This window comes from Scyliorhinus torazame, chromosome 13 (assembly GCF_047496885.1).
Source record: "Scyliorhinus torazame isolate Kashiwa2021f chromosome 13, sScyTor2.1, whole genome shotgun sequence".
Lineage (NCBI taxonomy): Eukaryota > Metazoa > Chordata > Chondrichthyes > Carcharhiniformes > Scyliorhinidae > Scyliorhinus > Scyliorhinus torazame.
The window spans coordinates 56,152,863-56,177,868 of NC_092719.1; the positions used below are offsets into that span (position 1 = coordinate 56,152,863).

Genomic DNA, 25,006 nt, shown 5'->3' on the forward strand with positions numbered 1-25,006 from the left:
ATGGGCCGAATGGCCTCCTTCTGCACTGTAAATTCTATGATCTATGATTTGTCCAGCCATAATGAAAAGCGAAAGAGAATGTATAGCATTCATTATTTTCTTCTATGCTTCCCTTTGAATGAACCAATTTTGCAAACACCATCTCTGAGGCTTCAAGTCTTTTGTAGATTGTTAAATGTTATATAATAGTCCAGCCAAAGGGAATTGTGCTTCAGTACTGCTCGAACTGGATTCAAGGATTTTTTTTGCCTCCCCCTCTGATTTATTCTTTGTTATTTGCTTTGATGGTTAATTGCAAGCATTGCAATTCAGACATTTATGGTGAGCATGTCAGTTAGTTCTGTTGCCACCATCATATTTCAATATTGCAGCAACATTTATGTATCTGCAATGATTACGCTGTTTTAAAACTGAGAAATTGTTGGTGAATCATTGGTTATAGTATTCATCTGGTTTGGATGTGATTTCCCCTGTTGCGGAGCTGTATTTAGATTAAGTAATGGAAACAATTCATTCAATCTGCGCTCATTACATATTTATGCCAAAGTAGTTGTTGCATTAATGGTGGTGGTCACCTCCTCGTTATTCAAAGGGACTTCACCATCTTCTGCAGGTCCTCTCATGACCGAAGAGTCCACAGAACGGCAGAGGTTTGAAAGATTCTTTTTTTTCGGATGTCCTGATATTGTTTGCACTAATGATGTCATTTGGCCTGCAACATTTTCCATTGAAGATTCTGCATGGGAATTCTTTTATCATCCATGTCGGAGAAATGGTGGGAGAACTTGTATGTAAGTTCTATGAACTTCAAAAGTTGAATTTTCTGGAGGCTGGTTTCCATGCTGGTGAGCCCAAATTATAATAATACAAGGTGCTTTATAAAATATTACAGAAAGCAGAGGTGAAAGTGCAACATACAGTAACAACAGGTAGTAGAGACACAAGTTTATTACGTCCATACTCAGTTAGTTCCTGATCTCACAACATCAGCATAGCCAGACACCATGTAGAGGTCACTATTGTGCAGCTGGAAGGCAATCAAGGACAGAAATCAGAAGTACCCCACCCACCACCAGACCTCGAGGGATCTGTGCTAAATAATAACGGCTGTGAGCTCCATTCAAAAAAAATGTACAAAGGGTAATAGACCTGCAAAGTACTGGTTGAAGGCTCTCGCAATTCAATTTGTCCACAGATTAACAAAAAAAAAAGAGAGATGCAATGAAAAGTGTTTCAAGACTTTCTATTACAGTTTTAACTTTCTTTTGTTTCAGCCTAAGCAACGCACTTCACTGATCTCGTCGCAGGAGGTATACAGGCCAAGTCATCTGTATGACCAGTCAGAGGTCAGTTCATCTGCAGGCTATGCCAGCGTTAACACCACGCCTCCTATTAGCCCCGCCAACTACTCCATTGGATCGATAGAGGGGAGTGACCTAATAGGTAAGACAATGCTCAGGAAAAGTGAAAGACTATGGGCGGGATTCTCCGTTGGCTGACGCCGAAATTGCGAAACGCAATTGGGTGGAGAATAGGTTCTGACGCTAAAATCACGGTGGGCACTGATTTGACGCCAAATCGCTATACTCCGTCACCTCAACAGCAGGGTCAATGCGACCCGGAACGCACATACTGTAATCACCGTTTGCATATCATTAGTCAGTATTCTTCGGGGCCTCCGCGATACTCCGTCTCAGATGGGCTAAGTTCCCGATGGTGAGGTTCACTTGTATTTTTAAAAATCATGAAACCTGCGACTTGGTTGCTGAGGGAGAGAGAGAGAGAGGGGGGGGGGGGGGGGTACGGAAAAAGTGTCCAACATCGCCATAGTTTTCTGACAGTTATGCCGTTGGCTGGGGGATTTCTGTCAGGGCCGAGAGTGGCCAGGAGGTGGGGTCGGGGTGGACGGACAGAGAACACGATTGCCGCATCCAGAAAGGCAGCCATGCAGCTGCGCACGCTGCTGACAGCCCACAGTGAACATCGGGCCACGGGTCATATTGGTGTCCTCCTAGGCCACCCCCCTATGTGCCCTCTGGCCCCAGCCGACCCATATGGGCATGCTGCAGCACAACCAGTGCCACCTTGTTGGCTGGGATGATCATAGAATTTACAGTGCAGAAGGAGGCCATTCGGCCCATTGAGTCTGCACCAGCTCTTGGAAAGAGCACCCTACCCAAGGTCAACACCTCCACCCTATCCCCATAACACAGTAGCCCCACCCAACACTAAGGGCAATTTTGGACACTAAGGGCAATTTATCATGGCCAATCCACCTAACCTGCACATCTTTTGGACTGTGGGAGGAAACCGGAGCACCCGGAGGAAACCCACAGGGAGGATGTGCAGACTCTGCACAGACAGTGACCCAAGTCGGAATCGAACCTGGGACCCTGGAGCTGTGAAGCAATTGTGCACAATGCTACCGTGCTGCCCAGTGTGTGTGTGTGGGGAGTGTAATGTGTATTTGCGGCTGAAGCTTGTCAGCCTCCTGAGTGTCAATTGAACCCGGCGAATCCCACACCATTTTTCATTGGAATCGATTGTGTTCTATGTAGCGTCGGTGCTAGCCCCTCCACAGTTGCTGAATCAATCCATGTTTGGCGCCAGTTTTGCTGTCGTGAAAGTCCACAAATTCAGCATCGCCGTCAACACGTAGTCTCAGAAACGAAGAATACTGCCCGATAGATTTAGTGTTTTTCCACTTTAACTTCTGATCAACAATAACTTGCATTTATACAATGTATTTAGTTTTACATGCTTTATAGTTGACCACAGTGTTACTTTTATGACAAATTCAAAAATATATGATACATTCTTTAAAAATGATAAGAGTGGTTGGTAATTCGAAATTGCATGATAAACAGCATGTGCAACTTTAAATGAACCAGTTTCAAAGGCACATGGGCGGGATTCTCTAATAATGGGCCTCGCGGAAAGATGCGGGCGAATCACTCGGGACTTACCTGGAGAGAGTCCAGGGTGATTCTCCGATTTGCAGGGGGCAAGCAGGGCTCCGGAGTGCTCCTCGCAGCTCCGGCTGCCGATACGGGGCCCTGCGCACGTGCACGGGGGTCGGGGGTCTGCGCACATGCACGGCGGCGGCCTGCGGCAGCCGCCCCACGCGACATGGCCGGCCCACACCACGGACCGGCACCAAAAACATAAGCCCCCCCCCAGATGACGCGCACCCGCAGATCTATGGCCCCCGATCGGTAGCCTGGCCATCCTGGAGGCCCCCCCCCACCCCCCGTGAATGATCCCCCGCCCCCCACCAAAGTCCACAGCCACCATGCCCAGTTCTCGATGGGTGGTACCATGAGGGGACCGTAGAATCGTGGGAGCGGCGTCGGAACCGATCTCGGGTTTGACGCCCATTCTCCGCCCCCGCGCTGATCGCGGTTTCGGCGGGGAGGCTTGGAGAATCCCGCCCATGGAGTCTGAAAGGGAATATGTACTATCTGGTTTGTAGAAGTCAAGCAATTTCAACTAACTGGATTATTTAACAGGGTCTCACATGATGTTTTGTGTGCAAAGCGACTGTGGGTGACACGATGGCACAGTGGTTAGCACTGCTGCCTCACAGTGCCAGGGTCCCAGGTTCAATTCCGGCCTTGGATGACTGTGTGGAGTTTGCATGTTCTCCCTGTGTCTTCATGGGTTTCCTCAGGGATATGTAGGATAGGTGGATTGGCTATGCTAAATTGGCCCTTAATGTCCAAAGATGTGCATGTTGGGTGGGGTTACTGGGATAGGGCAGGGGAGTGGGTCTAGGTAGAGTGCTCTTTCAGTGGGTTGGTGCAGTCTTGATTGGCCTCATGGCCTCATTCTGCACTGTAGGATTTCTATGATCCAACGTCACTGAGTCATCAAAAAAGCTGTCACAGAGCAGCTTAAATTTTATCTTGTTCGGTGTCCGCTGTGGTTCAGTGGCAGCAATCCTGCCTCTAAAACAGAAAATTGTGGCTTGTGCCCTGTTGCAGAGACCTGAACCCAAAGTTTCGGCTGGCATTCCAGTGTTGCACCTCCAATGCACTGCCTTTCAGATGAGACAATTAACAAAGGCCCTGTCTGCCCCAGCAAGTAGATATGGACCTATTTGAAGAAGAATAGGGCATCTTCCAACATCCTAGTGACATTGTCTCTCAACCAACGCCATTAAGACTGGTTATCTGGTCATTTTAATATATTTTGACTATGTAACATTACAATCGTAAATGCAGTTTGATAAAGCACTTTGCCAGTGAAAAGCTTTGAGATGCCCAATCAACAATGAAACAAATCTGTTGCCTAATATATCAGCTAATAGCGCAAAGAGTGAAGTAGGTGGAAAGTTTATTTTTATTTCAAGTCAAAAGGGAATTCTTAAATTAAAATGATGTATGTTTGCAGTATTAAGATCTGAAACCTGCAAGACAGGTAAGCCAGGATTTTCCTGTCTAGTCCAGTCCCCAGTGTGGCAGGGTGTACTTGACATCTTACTGAACTGCTCATGCTGATTCACACCCTCTGGCTGAAGTGGAAACATCTTCTCCACATCCACTCTCTCGGCTTCTCAGTATTCTGCAAGTTAAATTAGATCCCCCCTCATCCTCCTCAACTCCATTGAGTACAGCCCCAGAGTCCTCAACCGCTCCGCGTACGACAAGCCCTTCATTCTCGGGATCATTCTTGTGAACCTCCTCTGGACCCCTTTCAAGGCCAGCACATCCTTCCTTAGATACGGGGCACAAAACCACTCACAATATTCCAAATGGGGTCTGACCAGAGCCTTACACAGCCTCAGAAGTACATCCATGCTCTTGTATCCTAGCCCTCTCGACATGAATGCTAACATTGCATTTGCCTTCCTAACTGCCAACTGAACCTGCATATTAACCTTAAGAGAATCCTGAACCAGGACTCCTAAGTCCCTTTGTGCTTCAGACTTCCGAACCTTTCCACATTTAGAAAGTAGCCTATGTCTCTATTCTTCCAACAAACATGTATAACCTCACACTTTTCCACATTGTATTCCATCTACCACTTCTTTATCCACTCTCTAGCCTGTCCACCTCTCCTAAACTTTCCATTTGACTCTGACTAAATGCCCCCTACATACCACAACTAATCCAAGAATGTGAATCCTTTAGGCATCAATTCTGCTATCACAATTGGAATCACAAGGGCTTTGAGAAGACCATGTCAGCATTATGTGAGTCCTTAGGAGTAAAACATTCCATGATATTCGATAGAAGGGCATAATTGTAAAATTCCAATTGATTTATCAGATTTGTGTGTCTGTGTGCTTCAAGAATCTCTTTAACCGTGAAATGAAATGAAACTGGGTTCAAGGATTTTTTGTACCCACCCCCCACCGATTTATTCTTTGTGACTTGCTTTGGCTAATACAAAATATGATTCATCCTGACTACATAGTGATAGTGGTATTATTATATGCAATAATATCAATGTGTTTATATCACACCTTTGACAAAATAAAATATCCCAAGGAGTTACACATGAGTGTTATATATTAAAGTTTGACATTGAGCCACCGAGGGGAGCTAGCTAAAAGCTTGATCTAAAAGGTTGGGTTTACGCAATAGCTTAACGTGAAAGGGAGGGTATCCAGAGCTTAAGGCTCAGATGCAGAAGAGCAGCTGAAGGCATGGCCATCGATGGTGGTGTGATTGAAATTGGAGATGTTCGAGAGACCAGAATTAGATGAACACATATCTTGGAGGGTAATGTGGGAGAGAACATCACAGAGATAGAGAAGAACAAGGCCACAGACAGATTTGAAAGCACAAAGAAGGATTTTCAAATTGAGGTACTGATAGACAATGACCCCGAGTAACAGGTGGCGGGGAGGTGCGTGAACTAAGACATGGGCAGCAACATTTTTGGTGACCTCAAGTTCATGGAGGGTTAAGCATGGGATGCAGAAGAGCGGGTTTCGGCGGCAGATGCGTTCAGACAGGGACATCATTATGAAGATGAAAATAGGCATCTTCGCAATGGCATGGATATGTGGTTGAAATTTCATTTATGGATCAAATGTGACACCAATGTTGTGAAAGGCCTGATTCAATCTCAAAACAGTTAGCAGGGAGAAGGATGGAGTCACCAGTTGGGGAATGGAGCTTGTGGAGGGGCCTTGATCTTTCCAAAGTTCAATTGGAATCTATGATCGATGATCTAAGAAGGAAATTTCTGCTTAGCCAAAACTGGATGTTGAGTAAGTAGTCTGAGAATTTGGCAACAGCGAAGGAGTGAGAGAGGTGGTGGTGAGGCATTGTCAGCATACAAAAACTAATACTGTATTTTCAGATGATATCACCAGAGACCATATTTAGATGAGATGTTGGAGGGGGTCAGGGATAGATCCTTGGAGGACACCAGAGGTGACACAGAGTGAGGAGAAATCATTGCCATGATTTAAATAGATCCAAATGGAACCAGGTGAAAGCAGTCCTACCCAGTTCGTTAATAGTGGAGGGGAAGGGCAGCACGGTGGCGAAGTGGTTAGCGCCGCTGCCTCACGGCGCTGAGGACCCGGGTTCGATCCCGGACCAGTTCACTGTCTGTGTGGAGTTTGCACATTCTCCCCGTGTCTGTGCGGGTCTCACCCACACAACACAAAAATGTTCAGGGTAGGTGGATTGGCCTCGTTAAATTGCCCCTTAATTGGAAAAAAAAATAATTGAGTACGCTAAATTTATTTTAAAAAGAAACAAAAAGTGGAGGGGCATTGGAGGAAATGGGTTTAGTCCACCATGTCAAAGGCTGGAGAGTGATCAAGAAAGATGAGGCGGGACAGTCACATAGACTGTCATTTGGTGACCTTGGTAAGAGGCATTTAGTTACTGTGTCGGAAACATGATTGGAGGGATTCAAACATAAAGCTCCAAGAAAAATGTGCACAAGGTTTGGAGTCTATAGCATGTTCAAGAAATTTGGAGTGGAAAGGTCAGAGATGGGGCAGTAATTTGCAAGGATGGGGTTGATAAAGGGTTTTGCCTGAGGAGAGGGGTGATTTAAAGGAGAGACGTACAGAACTGGAACGGAGAGAACTGTTATCAATAACAGCTCGCACAATAACAGGAAGGATGTTGTGTGGTCAGCAGAACATTGGGAATAAGGTCAAGGAAGCAGGAGGTGATGGGGTCCCAGGAAGAAGATGAGCTTGGAGAGGGCATGAGGGGAGATAAGAGAGATAGAAGGGAAAGATGTGAGTTCAGAGCTGGGGCATACGGAACTTCAGAGGAAGTTTTGCCCAGGAGGTTTGGAGACTGGAGAGAAGTAACAGTGGCAGCAGCAACTGATCGGTTGGACTCGGTCTGAGTGAGAAAGAAGCCAATGAGCTCCCTTCACTTTATTGTCAGAGGTGAATTGGGGGAGAGAGGAGAGAGGTACCACCATAAATAAGTGTGTTAGTTTTCGTAAAATTTTAATTCTAAATTCACAAACCGATATTGGCATGTGACATTTCCTCAAATAAAATATTGCTCAATAAATTTGCCTCTAACCTCTCTTGCCAACGTGAGGATGTCGCTCACAGGTCGACTGGTTTAGCTCCTTTAAACCAGTACCTCTAGCATGTACCTCATAGTCATAGAAGTTGACAGCACAGAAGGACCATTTGGCCTATCACGTCTGCACTGGTCAAAAACAACCACCTAAGTATTTTAATCCCATTATCCAGCACTTTTATGCCTTGGCATTGCAAGTGCATATCTAAATACTTCTTAAATGTTATGAGGGTCTCTGCCTCCACCATTCTTTCAGGCAGTGAATCCCAGACTCCCACCACCCTCTGGGTGAAAATGTTATTCCTCACATCCCCTCTAAACCTCGTGCCCCTTATCAAATCTATGCCCCCGGTCGTTGATCCCTCCACCAAGGGGAAATGTTTCTTCCTGTCTACTCCATCTATACCCCTCATAATTTTGCACATCTCAATCATGTCTCCCCTCAGTCTCCTCTGCTCGAAGGAAAACAACCCCACTATCCAGTCTCTCTTCATAGCTAGAACTCTCCAGCTCAGGCAACATCCTGGTAAATCTCCTTTGCACCTTCCAGTGCTATCACATCTCTCCTATAAAGTGATTCCAGCACTGAACAGAGTAATCTTCCGTCATGTTTTCATAATCCAAAGTTTTTGCCGAATGCAGCACAACGCAAATAATTTTTTGGTAATAAAGGCGTGAAGGAAATGTTTAAATTATAATGATGGACTGAGTTGACTGATGTGCTTGATTATTCAATTACACAGCTGTCATTTAAGAATGCTTCAGTAGGGTCATGGAGCACAACTCAAAAGCCAATGTCGCAATTGGTTACACAAAGGAAATGACCCAGGAAAACATAACTGTTTACGAATGAATGTCATGTTGATCAATGATGATTTGTCAAACGTCAGGAAGGTCTTTGTTTCTGAGCATTAACACACTATATGCTCACTGAGGGAGTGAAAGCACTTATGGCTGACATAAGCCATTATATTGGCCGATGATAATTAAGTCTCCATGTGGGTATAGTCAACTGGCAAAATAAGTAACAACACACAATTCTGCTGAATGTTCAACTGCTCCTTGTATACTTTGGTAGGAATGAATAAATTAACTAGCCTTTGAGACCAATCTGCACATTACATCCTGAATTGAGGTGGACCTGGAATCCTGACTAATGCCATAACAATCACATTCAATTGCTTGCTATAAACCTGTGGCCACAATACAAGTTCTGACAGCTGGGCCATTTTGAGCTACAGGCAGAGCAGCTGGAATTATTCAGTACTCGAGGGATGCCATATGATAAAGCTGCAATATGTCATCCCAAATGAGCTAAATTCTAAATCTACAACAACACTGCTTCTCTGATAGACCTAGAAATCTGTGGCTGGCATATCCTTTCCCAAGAGTAAGACTCCCAAACTGTTCCTTTGTGGATGATAGAGTAACTCCCTCCCTCAGATGATGAATCTGTAATACATAATTAACGGCCCTTGGAAGAAGCACTGACAATAGCAAGGGCATAGAATGTACTCTGGGTGGAGGATTTCAATGCCCACGTACAAGAGGGCTTCAGTCTCACCAAATCCTGAAGGACACATCCACCAGACTGAAACTGCAGCAAGCGATGAGGTAACCAACAAGAGAGGAAACCTGCTTGACCATGTCCTCGAGAATCTACCTGTCAGTGCAAAAGACAAGACTGAAGGATTTGCAACTGTCTTCAGCTGGAAGTGCCGAGTGAATGATTAATCTCAGCCTCCTCCTGAGATCCCCAGTGTCACTAATGCCACTCTTAAGCTGAATTGATTTCCTCCATGTGATATCAAGCAAGGGCTGAAGATACCAGATACAGCAAAGGCTGTGGACCTTGACAAGATCCTGGCTCTATGAAAGACTTATGCTCCAGAAATGGCTGCGCCCCTAGCCAAGCTGTTTCAGTACAGCTACCACACCAGCATATACCCAGAGGTGGGAGAAATTGCCCTGGTATGTCCTGTTCATAAAAAGCAGGACTAATCCAATCCAGACAATTACCGCCCCATCAGTTTACTTAATCATTAGAAAAATGATTGAAGGTGTTGTTAACAGTATTAATAAACAGAACTTAATCAGCATTAACCCAATCATCAGTAATTAGTTTGGGTTTTGCCAGGGCCACAGAGGTCAGACGAAGTGAAGGCAAGCATCAAATAGGATCCGAATACGGCATACTGTTAAAAAAACGAAGTTAAGTGCACCCTATCGGCATGCATACAGAAACCCTGACAAGGTAGATTATTTGAAGGCACAAATAGAGGTAAATGGGTATCATTCAATGGCGATTACGCTGTTACACGGTGGCCGAGTCTGGAAACTAAATATTTACGGATGTTCGTCATTTAGGAAGGATAGGCTAAAAGGGAAAGGAAGTGGAGGGGAACTGCTCATAAGGGATGAGATCAGTACATCAGTGAGAGAGCACCTTAGATAATAATTCTAAGATGGAGAATCAGTTTGAGTGGAGCTAAGAAAGAGCAACAGACAGCAAATATTGGTAGAAGTTGTTTATAGGCCCTCAAATAGTAGTGGGCACAGTATAAATCAGGAAAATAGACCTGCGTGTCACATGGGTAGTATAGTGATGATGGCCGACTTTATATAAGTCAATGAACACTAATGCTGTGAAGGATGAATTCCTCAGATGTGTACAAGATGGGTTTCTGGAGCAGTATGTTGAAGAACCAATTAGGGATCGAGCTATTTTAAATTTAGTATTAAGTAATAAGAAAGGGTTAATTAATAACCTTGCTGTAAAGGAACCTTTAGGAAATAGTGTCCATGATATGATAGAATTTTACATTAAGTTTGAAAGTGATGCAGTTCATTCAGAAACCCACGCAAAGGAAACTATGAAGGTGTGGGGGCAAGTTGGCGATAGTAAATTGGGAAAATATGCTGAAACATTTGATGGTGAACAGGCAATGGCTAGTTTTTAAAGAAGTATGATATGGTCTACAACAAATATACATTTCTCTCTAAGGAAAACTCAACAGGAAAGGTGAATCAAGCATGGCTCACAAGAGAAGTACAAGATTGCATTAGATCAAAGAAAGTGGTTTATAAGATTGCCAGAAAAAGTGATAAGCCTGAGGATTGGGAGTAATTTAGAATCCAACAAAGGAGGGCCAAAAAACATATAAAGAAAGGGAAAAGATAACATGAATGCAAGCTAGTGAGTAACATAAAGGCGGACAGTAAAAACATCTTTAGGTGCGTGAAAAAGAAAAGATTGGCTAGGACTAATATGGCTCCATTATAGGCAGAGACAGGAGAATTTATAATGGAGAATGGGGAAATGGCGGAGAAATGACACGATCACTGCGTCTGTCTTCATGGAGAAGATGCAGAAAATACCAGGGAAACTTGTGAAAATGAGGAACCAAAATAAATTAGGTAAAGAGGTAGTACGTAAACATAGTACGTTTTCTGAGGATGTTACTTGTAGCATTAGACACAGGAGAATCAGTATATGTGGTGCATTTGGATTTTCAGCTTTTAGAACATAGAACATACAGTGCAGAAGGAGGGCATTCGGCCCATCGAGTCTGCACCGACCCACTTAAGCCCTCACTTCCACCCTATCCCCGTAACCCAATAACCCCTCCTAACCTTTTTTTTTGGTCACAAAGGGCAATTTATCATGGCCAATCCACCTAACCAGCACGTCTTTGGACTGTGGGAGGAAACCGGAGCACCCGAGGAAACCCACGCAGGCACGGGGAGAATGTGCAGACTCCGCACAGACAGTGACCCAGCCGGGAATCAAACCTGGGACCCTGGCGCTGTGAAGCCACAGTGCTATCCACTTGTGCTACCGTGCTTTTGATAAGGGTGCACACAGGAGGTTGATAAACAAAATTTGCTCACACTTGATTGGGGGTAATATGGGGCCGGGGGGGGGGGATTAATATATGAGAATGGTATGAATTGAGAATTGGTTGGCAGACAAAGCAGAGTAGGGATAAACAGGCCATTTTTGGGATGGCAGGCTGTTACTAGTGGGGTACCACAGGGATCAGTGCTGGGGCCCACAGCTGTTTACAATCTGTATAACTGACTTGGATATGGGGACCAAATGTAATATTTCCAAATATGATATTAAAGTAGATGGTAATCTGAGTTGTGAGGAGAATGCAAGGAGGCTTCAAGTGGACTTGGACAAGTGAACGGATAAGAACATGGCAGGTGGAATATACTGTGAGTAAACGTGAAGTTATCCACTTTGATACAAAAACCAGAAAGGCTGTGTATTTCTCAAATGATGAGAGGTTTGCAAGTGTTTATGTCCAAAGAGAGCTGGGTGTCCTTTTTATGAGTCACTGAAAGCTTGTATACAGGTGCAACAAGCAATTAGGGTGACAAATTATATATTGGCCTTCATTGCAAGGGGCTTTGAGTGCAGAGGCAATTGCTAGAGAGCCATGGTGAGACTGCACCCAGGGTATTGTGTACAATTTTGGTCTCCTTAACCAAGAAAGGATATACTTGCCATAGAGGGAGTGCACCAGATTAATCCCTGGGATGGTAGGATTGTCCTATGAGGCAAGATTGCGGGAACTAGTCCTGTATTCTCTGGAGTTTCGAAAAATGCGAGGTGATCTCATTGAAACTTACAAATTTCTTCCAGGGCTTGACAGGGTATATGTAGTTAAGATGTTACCCCTGGGTGATGAATCTAGAACCTGGGGACACAGTCACAGACTAAGGGGTAGGTCATTTAAGATTGTGACGCAGGGGGTGGTGAAGCTTTGGAATTCTCTACCTGAGCAGCCTCTGGAAGCTCCATCAATGAATATGTTCAAGAAATAAATTAATAGATTTCTGGATCCGAATGACATCACCGGATTTGGGGATAGTGTGGGAAGGTGGTATTGAAGTAAATAATCAACCATGATCTAATTAAATTGTGGAGCAGGCTGACTGAGCCAATTGACCTAGTTGTGCTCCTATTCTCCTACTGACCTCATTACAGCCTTGGTTCTTGATTGGTTGTGATTGTTGGAGGCCAATCATCTCAGTTCCAGAATATCCTCAGGGTAGTGCCCAAGGCCAAACCATTTTCAGCTCCTTCATCAATAACTTTTACACCAACGTAGGATCAGAAATGTTTGCTGCTGAATGCACTGAGTTCAACACCATTTGCAATGCCCTCAGATACTGAAAAAACCATTGCCTGCATTCCGTAAGAGCTGGACATGCTTCATGTTTGGGCTAAGAAGCTTCACGTAACATTTAACGGTGCAAGTGCCAGGCAATAACCACCTCCAACAAGAGAGAGAATTTAACCATCAGCTCTTGATATTTAACAACATTACTATCACTGAATTTCCCACCGGAAATCTAACTGGGCCTGCCGTATAAAAACTATAGCCACAGGAGTAGGTCAGACGTTGGGAACTGATGATGTCAACATGATCTGACAAGCATATGTTAACAAGGACCTCAGTGACTTTGGGTGGGTGTCCTTGCTTCCTGCTGAGGAAAGCAGGTTAAAATCTGAATCTGTCACTGGAACCCCATCCCCACCCCAGAAAATGGCAGACTTATTCAAATTAATTGGATTCCCCTCCCCAATGGTGTTTCCAGTCTATTAACGCCAAACATTTTACACGTATATACCATTTACAGTCGGGTCCTTAGAAGCACCACGTTCAACTTTACTACTCAGTGTCATTTTCTGTATGGAAATTAAATTGCATTCTGTAGACAGGCCCATAAGCTCTTCTAACTACATCCGCATGAATGCTGGTGGAAACAATATTTCCTTGTTTCTGACATCATTAGAAATTATATTAAGGTTGTTTTGGGGCTAAAAATAAATAAAAACATTTACAAGATAATTATTTTGATGGACTTTTAAAAAAATGCTATGAGCAACTTAGCAATTTTCCAAATGCAATTGAGAAACCTGTCATACAGTGATCATTGCTGTATTAAATCTGTATTCTCAATAGCATAAACCTTTCTGTCATTAGCAGGGAAAATACTTTGCTGATGCGGAATAATGTGGAGGATAAGTAATTTCAATGAATCCATAGAATCCCTACAGAGCAGAAGAAGGCCATTCGGCCCATCAGGACTGCGCTAACACTCTGAAAGCACACTCTACTTCAGCTCACTCCCCCAACCTATCCTTTCAAGATAAAGATAGATTGTTTTTTGAAGACTAAAGGGTTGTGGTGTTCGGGTGGGGAAGTGGAGCTGAGTCCGCAAAAGATCAGCCATGATCTCATTGAATGGCAGAGCAGGCTCGAAGGGCCAGATGGCCTACTCCTGCTCCTAGTTCTTATGTTCTATCCCCGTAATCCTGCACATTGACCATTGCCAATCCACCTGACATGCACATCTTTGGAATGTGTGAGGAAACCGGAGCACCCAGAGGAAATGCACGCTGACACAGGAAGAACGTGCAAACTTCATACAGTCAGCTAAGGCCGGAGTCAAACCTGAGCCTCTGGTGCTGTGAGGCAGCAGCGCTAACCACTGTGCCACCATGAAAATAGAAGAAGTGCCTGATAAAGTCAGTGCAGAGATACATGCCAGCAGTTATTTTATATTGAGAGAGTACATAATAAATCATGTTTAATAATCCTCCTTGCTTGAAGAGTGCATCATCCAGCCCAAAGATACTGTGCACCCAAGTGCCAAGCATGGTTGGAGGTGAGCACAGACTGTGGCATTTATTCCTGCCATTGTAGCCCATCTTGTTCTGTTGAAAGGCTCAGTGTGATATTAGTAGGCGTTGAATGATGCTGGAACTGTTCCATTATGAGCTCTCTTCTCTTACAGTGAAGCTGCACGAATAATATGACAGCATGAGTCAGAATGCTGCTGCAGCTGACGCACTCTGGAGACGTTTTGCAGCTCAGTTCAGTCTGGCACTGCCACACCTGAAGGGCTTACTTTCCATGGAGAGTACTGATTACTAAAAGTACCAGGTCCACTTCAGCTGCTAGCTTATTGCAAAACCCTGCTTTCTACGAACGAGTGAACTGATGTTCTATTTTTTAATGGCAGTGCCAGAATGGTAATCTGTCGGCAGTGAGCACAATAGTAGAGTACTATTTTCCACAGTATTGTATTTTTTTGTGTTCTGTGTTATTAATTTTATGACACCAGCTGTACTGTTTCCAAGGAAACGGGCACTGTGCAAGCAATGTGCGAATTACTTTGCATTTATCTGTAAGGAAAGTGGAAAAGGAGGCTTTAAACAATCTGTAATAGAATGAGATCATTTTTAAAGTGCAACAAACATAATTTTATAGTTAATTCATCTTTATGTGATGTGGGAACAACTGTAGTGTGCCCCTATGAGTGGGTATATGTGATATATTACACGCACATAAAAATATATATTATTAAATGCATTTGTAAGTGAATTTAACCAAATTCATCTCACTTACATTTGTTCACTAGAAGAAGATCTATCTTGGGCTATCCCTTACCAGAAACTAGTGCTAGCAATTCTATGAAGCCCAATAAACCAAACAGACAGATGGTACTTGACAGTGGTTGAAATAAAGAATGGTGCCCACATAATTGTTGCTTGGGATGCATCAAGCACATGTTGATTTTCCCCAATTCAGCTTTGAAGCCGCAATCATAATGTAGCAAGACTTGTCGCCACTTGTCGCCCCCATGTCTTGTGTTCTTATAATCGGTAAGGCAACCGAGGGTTATGGAGATAAGGTGGGAAAGTGGAGTCGAGGATTATCACATCAGATCAGTCATGGTCTCATTGAATGGCAGAGCAGACCCGATGGGCCAAATGGCCCACTTCTGTACCTATGTCTTATGGTGATGTGAATTGTCATTTTTAGCTTCTGACTTGTTACTTTTGGCTGTTGGCCTTGGTTCAGTAGCATTACTCCCGCCCTGAATCAAATGGTTGTGTGTTCAAACCCAACTCCAGAGAGTTGAGCACAAGATTGAAGATGGTGCTTCTGCACAATATTAAGTAAGCGTTCTGCTGCAGGGAGGAATTGTCTTTCAGATGAGACGTTAAACTGGTCCCTCTCTCCCCTCTCGTGTGGATGCGGCTGATCCCGTGGCACTTTTCAAAGAAAAGCAGGTGTTTTGGTCAATAATTATTCCTCTATCAATACTATTAAAACAAATGATCTAATCCAAAAACAAAATGTTGTAGATGCTGGATATCTGGAAAACAAAGCAGAAAATTATGTAAGTACTCAGCAGGTCTGGCAGCATTTGTAGAGAGAGAACATAGAACATAGAAAATACAGCACAGAACAGGCCCTTCAGCCCACGATGTCGTGCTGAACTTTTGTCCTAGATTAAGAACAAATGAATCTACAGCCCATCATTCTACCGTAAGCCATGTACCTATCCAATAGCCGCTTGAAGGTCCCTAATGTTTCCAACTCAACTACTTCCACAGGCAGTGCATTCCTTGCCTCCACTATTCTCTGGGTAAAGAACCTAACTCTGACATGCCCCCTATACCTTCCACCATTCACCTTAAATTTATGTCCCCTCCTAATGGTTTGTTCTACCCTGGGAAAAAGTCTCTGACTGTCTACCCAATCTATTCCCCTGATCATCTTACAAACCTCTATCAAGTCTCCCCTCATCCTTCTCCGTTCTAATGAGAAAAGGCCTAGCACCCTCAACCTTTCCTCATAAGACCTACTCTCCATTCCAGGAAACATCCTGGTAAATCTCCTTTGCACCTTTTCCAAAGCTTCCACATCCTTCCTAAAATGAGGCGACCAGAACTGCACACAGTACTCCAAATGTGGCCTTACCAAGGTTTTGTACAGCTGCATCATCACCTCACAGCTCTTAAATTCAATCCCTCTGCTAATGAATGCCAGCACACCATAGGCCTTCTTCACAGCTCTATCCACTTGAGTGGCAACTTTCAAAGATCTATGAACATAGACCCCAAGATCTCTCTGCTCCTCCACATTGCCAAGAACCCTACCGTTAACCATGTATTCCGCATTCATATTTGTCCTTCTAAAATGGACAACCTCACACTTTTCAGGGTTAAACCCCATCTGCCACTTCTCAGCCCATCTCTGCATCCTATCTATGTCTCTTTGAGCCGACAACAGCCCTCCTCACTATCCACAACTCCACCAATCTTCGTATTGTCTGCAAATTTACTGACCCACCCTTCAACTCCCTCATCCAAGTCATTAATGAAAATCACAAACAGCAGAGGACCCAGAACTGATCCCTGCGGTACGCCACTGGTAACTGGGCTCCAGGCTGAATATTTGCCATCCACCTCCACTCTTTGACTTCTATCGGTTAGCCAGTTCGTTATCCAACTGGCCACATTTCCCACTATCCCATGCCTCCTTACTTTCTGCATAAGCCTACCATGGGGAACCTTATCAAATGCCTTACTAAAATCCATGTACACTACATCCACTGCTTTACCTTCATCCACGTGCTTGGTCATCTCCTCAAAGAATTCAATAAGACTTGGGAGGCAAGACCTACCCCTCACAAATCCGTGCTGACTATCCCTAATCAAGCAATGTCTTTCCAGATGCTCAGAAATCCTATCTCTCAGTACCCTTTCCATGACTTTGCCTACCACCGAAGTAAGACTAACTGGCCTGTAATTCCCAGGGTTATCCCTAGTCACTTTTTTGAACAGGGGCACGACATTTGCCACTCTCCAATCCCCTGGTACCACCCCTGTTGACAGTGAGGACGAAAAGATCATTGCCAACGGCTCTGCAATTTCATCTTTTGCTTCCCATAGAATTTTTGGATATATCCCTTCAGGCCCGGGGGACTTGTCTATCCTCAAGTTTTTCAAAATGCCCAACACATCTTCCTTCCTAACAAGTATCTCCTCGAGCTTACCAGTCTGTTTCACACTGTCCTCTCCAACATTATGGCCCCTCTCATTCGTAAATACTGAAGAAAAGTACTCGTTCAAGACCTCTCCTATCTCTTCAGAGTCAATACACAATCTCCCACTACTGTCCTTGATCGGACCTACCCTCGCTTTAGTCATTCTCATATTTCTCACATATGTGTAAACGGCCTTGGGGTTTTCCTTGATCCTACACGCCAAAGATTTTTCATGCCCTCTCTTAGCTCTCCTAATCCCTTTCTTCAGTTCCCTCCTGGCTATCTTGGAATTTCAGTTCAGTGCTATCCTGCTATCCTGGCAGAGTTAGAATTTCAGTTCAGTGACTGTTCCTTAGATAATCAGGTTCCTTATTTTATTGCTTTTTGTGGACGCTTGCTGTGTGCCTATTAGTTGCCGTATTTATGACATTGCAACAGTTTCAACACTTCAAAAGCATTTCATTGTGGAATCCACCAAAGCGCTTTGCACCCACTCATGACAGGGATTGCATAAATGTAAATCTTTTCCCTCTCTCTCCTTCCTTCCCTCTTGTCTGTCCGTCCTTGTTTCTTTTTTTTCTTTTGCGCCTGACAAAAGGAAAGGCCTGACGAAAGGTATCATAGCTGTGGTTTAGGTTAGAATCTGGGATAACGTGGATTTGAGATATATCTGAACTGTCTATACATAGAGTATCAGGTGACACGAAGTGGGATGCAGTCCAGTCTTTATCACATTTCTGTGGTGTATTTAATAACCCAGTTATGTTAGTGGAAGTTGCAGTTGCTTCTGCGAAGCTCTATTATGCATGGAGTTCTCTGAGTTTGAGAGCTGGTGCTCTAATTGTTTAGTGTTACTATTGCTGACAGGACTTCATGCAGTCCTGACAGTATAGGAGTTTAGTTTGTGGTTTTATAATGAAGCTGGGTTAGAGATAGATATTGCTGAATACATTGTTGAGGTCGCTCTGTTTTTACTGTGATAAGCTGATAATTAAGGGTGAGATATATTATGATTCACAACTATACATGTGGTTGTACAGTAACTTTGATATTTATGAAAATGAAAAAATGAAAATCGCTTATTGTCACAAGTAGGCTTCAAATGAAGTTACTGTGAAAAGCCCCTAGTCGCCACATTCCGGCACCTGTTCGGGGAGGCTGTTACGGGAAGATCTAAAAAGAATGTTACAAGTTAGGATATAACATTGGATGCAATGGTATTAGACATAGCTCCAGCTGTTGGGGCGTATTGCTGGTGTGCAGTCAAACATGTGTTGGGTAAAATAACAAATTCTATCAAACACTGAGAAATGTTGGGGAAAAAATCATAAAGTTGCTCTTGGTCACTCTCTAATGACCTTTACCTATAGGAGATCATAATGCACATCTGAGGTTTGGAAGAGAATTTTGAGAAAATTCTGTGGTATTGCTATAATAAAGATTATTATTATCATGTAGTTCCATAATTATCAATATAAATCATATATTTTGCATAGAAATTAAAACAGGGGGTTATGTATGTTTTCCACAGTTCCAGCACAAATCTGAATTTCAAATGTCCCAGAACACATTTCAAAGTATTGACACGGGCTAATCAAGAATTTAAAGAGTATAAAGCAAAGTCAACAAAAAAGAAAATGGTTATCCTTTGCTGCCCATCAATAAGGAAACAGATTTAAATGAGTTGGATATATTGTGATGATTAATCTGGCATGTTTGCCGCAATTGGGTAGGATGTTGATTAGCAAAGGTAATTAGCTCCACCCCCCTACCTCTGTCAGCTCCCAGGAAAAAACATGCATCAAGGGCTTAACATATGAATCTGATACTTCTTAATAAAAATAACAGTAAGCTCATGTACCAGCCCCGATATAACCATTTTATAAGAATAGTTGAGGGCAGAGCAAATTTCATTTATGTAGGAGCAAAAACATCGATAAAATACGTTTGGGGCAAATCTTTCTGCTCGTCAAAGAATTAGCAGAAAAATGTCGGCAAAATTAATTATGTCTTAATCTTCCAACAGCTGTGAAATGCCATTATCACTTTCACCTGTAATATACTTGCATTTGAAACCCATTAGATGTAAGAGTGTTAATTATCAGAACTGCTAATGTTAATAATTGACATCCAATACCCTTGAAACACTGCTAAAGGGTGCTGTCTGTATGCGGATGCTGTAAATCGTGACGTACGAGTCAACCCAGTATATAAGATGACCCCATTTTTCTGGCCACAGAAATCATGTTCATGCAAACTCGGTGTGTAGCTGGACCCACCCCCCCAACCCCTCCACCCCCGCCAACCTATTCACCCACTATACTATACTCAAATCAGTAGTTAACCTCAAATTTTCACCCCACAAATGCATACTTTGCTTACGAATATCTTATAACTTGAGGATGATGCAGGCTGTGCGGTGAAGATACACAGAGGTTGAAGATATGCCCAGCCTTTGCTTCGGATGCCGATGACATTATGAAATGGAGACCTCCCGCACCCACGCCTGCAGTTCACTTTCATACTCAGCACGTAAACTGACACCCATTTTTTAATTGTCAAGGCTTCGAAGGTTGACTTCAACATCGCCATCGACATTGTGTTTTGATTTTAAGTGGGACAGTAATATTAGAAATATATCATCAAGCTTATGTCCTTTTGTGGCCCAGGTCAGCATGTTTCTAATAGCAACTGTCACGTTACATGAGGAGTAAATCTTAATTAATTGCACGGCAATAATGTGTTGCGCAAAGGTGGGCTGGCAATGCATCAGATGAAAGAGAGTCAATAAACATTTTCTCTCAGGAGCTACCTTCCTCCCTGCACTGGGACATAGCGAGATTAAATTACTGTGGTTTGACGAAAATGACATTTAAGCCAAGCACAGATGAGTGTCAGCATTAGCAGCTGCCCCCTTTGTTTGTACTGCAAACATCAATGCTGTATTAACATCTGAACATTTCTCTATTCTCGAGTTTGTTGGTGTTTTCATCATTAGTGGATTAATGCCTTCGGCTTCAGAAAGTCTAATATTTCTGAGAATTTAATTTCGATCAATGTTTCACTATTATTCTATTAAAAACCCTTAATTATGTGCAAATTTCCAGTTGACTTTTCCCAATGTATATTCCTATTTCTACATTTATAATGGAAACTGCCCAGCGTGTAATTCTGCAATTTCCTCCTCCCCCAGTGGAAGTTCTGCAGCTATCAGCACAGGAATTTATAAAAAGAACTGCAATAATTAAGACAAAATGTATTACTTCAAAAGGGTGTCTGAATTATTGCGGCATATTCGGGTTCAGTTATGCACTGCCCTCTAACCACACTTCACTGAAAGACTAGAATAATAAAGATTGTTATACCCTTTAAATCTCGGCAAAAGAGCCCCAATTTTTGTTGGGATCCCGGATGAGAACCCAACAATTTGCAAAATTGTAAAACTGTGAGGAATGGATACTTCACCGCAGGAGTGATAAAACTGACCAATGGGTATCTTTTATGTTGAAACAAACTTTTATTTAAACACAGAATCAATCACATTTGTTATAAATTAACAGCTTTGCAGTTAACAGTCATAATAATAATAATCTTTATTATTGTCACAAGTAGGCTTACATTAACACTGCAATGAAGTTACTGTGAAAATCTCTGAGTCGCCACACACCGGCACCTGTTCGGGTACACAGAGGGAGAATTCAGAATGTCCAATTCACCTAACAAGCACGTTTTTCAGGACTTGTGGGAGGTAACAGGAGCACGGTGGAAACCCACACAAACACGGGGAGAACATGCAGACTCTGCACAGACAGAACCCCAAGCCGGGAATCGAACCCGGGTCCCTGGCGCTGTGAAGCAACAGTGTTAACCACTGTGCTACCATGCCGCCTCTGCTTCTTAAACTAAATGCTTAAACGCTTAGAACATAGAACAGCACAGTACAGGCCCTTCGGCCCACGATGTTGTGCCGACCATTTATCCTAATCTAAGAGCAACCTAACCTACACCCCTTCAATTTATTGCTGTCCATGTGCCTGTCCAAGAGTCGCTTAAATGTCTCTAATGACTCTGACTCCACCACCTCTGCTGGCAGTGCATTCTACACACCCACCACTCAAAGAACCTACCTCTGACATCTCCCCTATACCTTCCTCCAATCACCTTAAAATGGTGTCCCATGACAGCCATTTCTGCCCTGGGGAAAAGACTCTGGCTATCCACTCTATCCATGCCTCTCATCACTTTGTACACCTCTATCAAGTCACTTCTCTTCCTTCTTCGCTCCAGTGAGAAAAGCCCTCGCTCCCTCAACCTTTCTTCATAAGACATGCCCTCCAGTCCAGGCAGCATCCTGGTAAATCTCCTCTGCACCTTCTCCAAAGCATCCACATCCTTCCGATAATGAGACGACCAGAACTGAACACAATATTCCAAGTGTGGTCTCACTCGGGTTTTATAAAGCTGCAGCAAAACCTCGCGGCTCTTAAACTCAATCACCCTGTTAATGAAAGCCAACACACCCCCATACGCCTTCTTACCAACTCTATCAACCTGGGTGGCAACTTTGAGGGTTCTATGTACGTGGACCCCAAGATCCCTCTGTTCCTCCACACTTCAAAGAATCCTGCCTATAACCCTGAATTCAGCATTCAAATTTGACCCTCCAAAATGAATCACTTCACATTTATTTAGGTTGAACTCCATCTGCCATTTCTCAGCCCAGGCCTGAATATTATCCAGGCCTTGCTGCATATGGTGTGATGAATGTAGGAAATGGTTATATTTTATATTTGTTGCAATAATGTTATTAAAAACCCTGGTTTAAGCTACATACAGGCAGTATGTGAAATGAAATGAAAATTGCTTATTGTCACAAGTAAGCTTCAAATGAAGTTATTGTGAAAAGCCCCTAGTCGCCACATTCCGGCGCCTGTTCGGGGAGGCATGACGGCATGATTCTCTGCTCCCGCCACTGTCAATGGGAATTCCCATTGAAGCCGCCTCACAACGTCGGGAAACCCACGGGCAGGGGTGTACTGCCGTCAGGACCAGAGAATCCCGTCACCAGCGAACGACCGGAGAGTCACGGCCGTTGTTCATTGTTTTTAAGGGCTGCGACAAGAGGGCTGGTATCAGATGCAGCACATGTCAGATGGAGCCTCAAATAAACGTTTGTTAGTCTCCCTTAATTTCGATCCTTAAGTACTTTCTTAATAATATTAATAATAATAATAATCTTTATTGTCACAAGTAGGCTTCCATTAACACTGCAATTAAGTTACTGTGAAAAGCCCCTAGTCGCCACATTTCGGCGCCTGTTCGGGTACACGGAGGGAGAATTCAGCATGTCCAAATTACCTAATAGCATGTCTTTCGGGACTTGTGGGAAGAAACCGGAGCACCCGGAGGAAACCCACGCAGACACGGGGAGAATGTGCAGACTCAGCTGGCAATCGAACCTGGGACCCTGGCGCTGTGAAGCAACAGTGCTAACCACTATGTTACCATGCTGTCTTCTTCGTGATGTTTCTGAGCATTTACTTCAGATGTTCAGGTTATTTTTCACTGTGGAAGGGGTTGATCTGTTAGAGCAGGGTCAGAGAACTGAGAAGCAATCTCCCTGTGTCAACATTTTTCCTCCAATCAACTGCAACAAAAAAATTATTGGTCATTCTTTCACTTTGTGATTGTGCTGCATAAACTAAATTGAATTATTTTCTGCAAAGCAGTAAATTCAGTTGTAAAATAATCTGTCATTATAAAGCAATTTGGGATATCCCGAGAATAAGTTAATATGTAAAAACACGCTGCGTTGTTTGTTCTGTGAGGTTACCTTACTGTGCACGGGCAAATTCCTATCTTTTGGAGCTTCCATAACCCATGAATTCAGCACTTGGATCACGGCTGCTTCTGCATGTCTTGCTACTTGGTCAGATAGCTTACCTATATCCGATTTTATTCTTTCTTCTCCCTTTTAAGCTCATGAAAGAGCTCTCCATCACTCCACCAACTATCAGAGACCAGAGGAGAGTCCACTTTTGCTTTGAACATAACTTTTGTAAAAGTAACTCCTTAATCAGTTGTCCGGAGACATGTTTTCTGGTGGAACAAATATCCGTTCCCAAAATTGGAAACATTCTGTCACAGCTTGGCAGTCCATGTCGCAGTGTTGTGGCAAACTAATGATGTCTTCTGTTATTAGTGGGGAGCCAGATCAAGTGGCAGCGAGCTCACCCAGGGACCCTCATCAGTTTTGTGTCTTTTGGGGGGCAGTACGGTGGCACAGTGGTTAGCACTGCTTCCTCACAGCTCCAGGGACCCGGCTTCAATGCCTGCCTTCCACTTTCTCCCCGTGTCTGCGTGTGTTTCCTCTGGGTGCTCCGGTTTCCTTTCACAGTCCAGTGATGTGCAGGGGAGGGTGATTGGCCATGCTAAATTTTCCCTTAGTGTCCAAAGGGTTAGGTGGGGTTACTGGGATAGACGAGGACTTGGGCTTAAGTAGGGTGCTCTTTCCAAGGGTCGGTGCAGACTCGATGGGCTGAATGGCCTTCTGCACTGTAAAGATTACTATGCCTTTTCCTACCCCTTGGTTTCATATTTAATATTGCACGTTGAAAAGGATTTTCCATGATTGAAGTGAATTCACAAGTCTGTTACATTAACTCCTCGGATCTATTACAGTAATTAACAGAAGGTTAGTTCCACATGATCGCCACCAGCTTGCACCTGAACAGAGATTACCCATGCCATCAGCAATGTTTTCTGAGCATAGTTTGAAACGATTATGGACAGTGTCTTCAGTCAATGTGTTTGCAAAGTGCCATGGGAATCACGTGACTTCACAATGGTGTCGCCTGCCAGTAACACATTATAACTCTTACATCGTGTGTGTTTAGATACAAAATAAAGGCTGGCACAACACTTTACCGTTGAAAAAATTGAGCCTATTTAAAAATTTCAAAAGCCAAAATAATTTTCCATGTTATTTAAGGGTAACTTTCTTCTTGATAACAAGTTCTTCTTGCTCCTTAGCCTCATCATGGTTTTTTACTTCTGATTAAGATGTGCTCAAATGCTAGTTAACATGGTGATTGAAATTCAGGGATACTGCTGATTACAGCCATAGACTATTTATATTGCTCATGTAGAGGTAGCATCAGATTCTTCACAACAAGATGGAGGCAGCATCCTACCGCCTGTTACTACTGTGTAGACATCAGGCAAATATTTCTTGCTGATACCCCTTTGGAATGTGCTTTGTTCTGAAGTTTTCTAACAACAGTCTTAATTTCTGCAAAAAGGGACCATTGTAATTAGAAAAAATAATGAAACCATTTTTATCACACGGAACAATAAGAAGCTTGGAATAAATGTCAAGCGACACACAGGAAAAGCTTCCATTTTCATTTGTGGTCACTTTTCACTGTTGTTTTAAAAATTTGCACCCATCAGAGTTGAACTTGACAACTGTATTTATAGATGAGGAGAGCCCCACCTGATAACCTGTACTTTTCCTTTCTCAGGGTCTAGGTGGTGGTGTGCTTGGGTGGGTGGACATTTCAGCTGCAGTGTTTGGGTCAGAATAATCACCTCAGTATGTGGGAGATAATGACACTGACATCGCCCAAAAAAAC

General features: G+C 43.4%; 1 protein-coding gene across 13 annotated transcripts in view; it reads left to right on the forward strand.

Annotated features, from left to right (window-relative positions):
• Nucleotides 1–25,006, forward strand: part of anks1b (ankyrin repeat and sterile alpha motif domain containing 1B) — a 1,303,035-nt gene that overhangs the window by 1,040,885 nt on the left and 237,144 nt on the right. For all 13 annotated transcript variants that reach the window (XR_011934063.1, XM_072471544.1, XM_072471547.1 and 10 more), the window contains one exon: nucleotides 1,275–1,443. Coding sequence is in view for 12 of the 13 variants with exons in the window: in XM_072471544.1 (XP_072327645.1) it covers nucleotides 1,275–1,443 (169 nt within the window). In the remaining variant the exon portion in view is untranslated. The remainder of the gene's footprint in view (nucleotides 1–1,274; nucleotides 1,444–25,006) is intronic.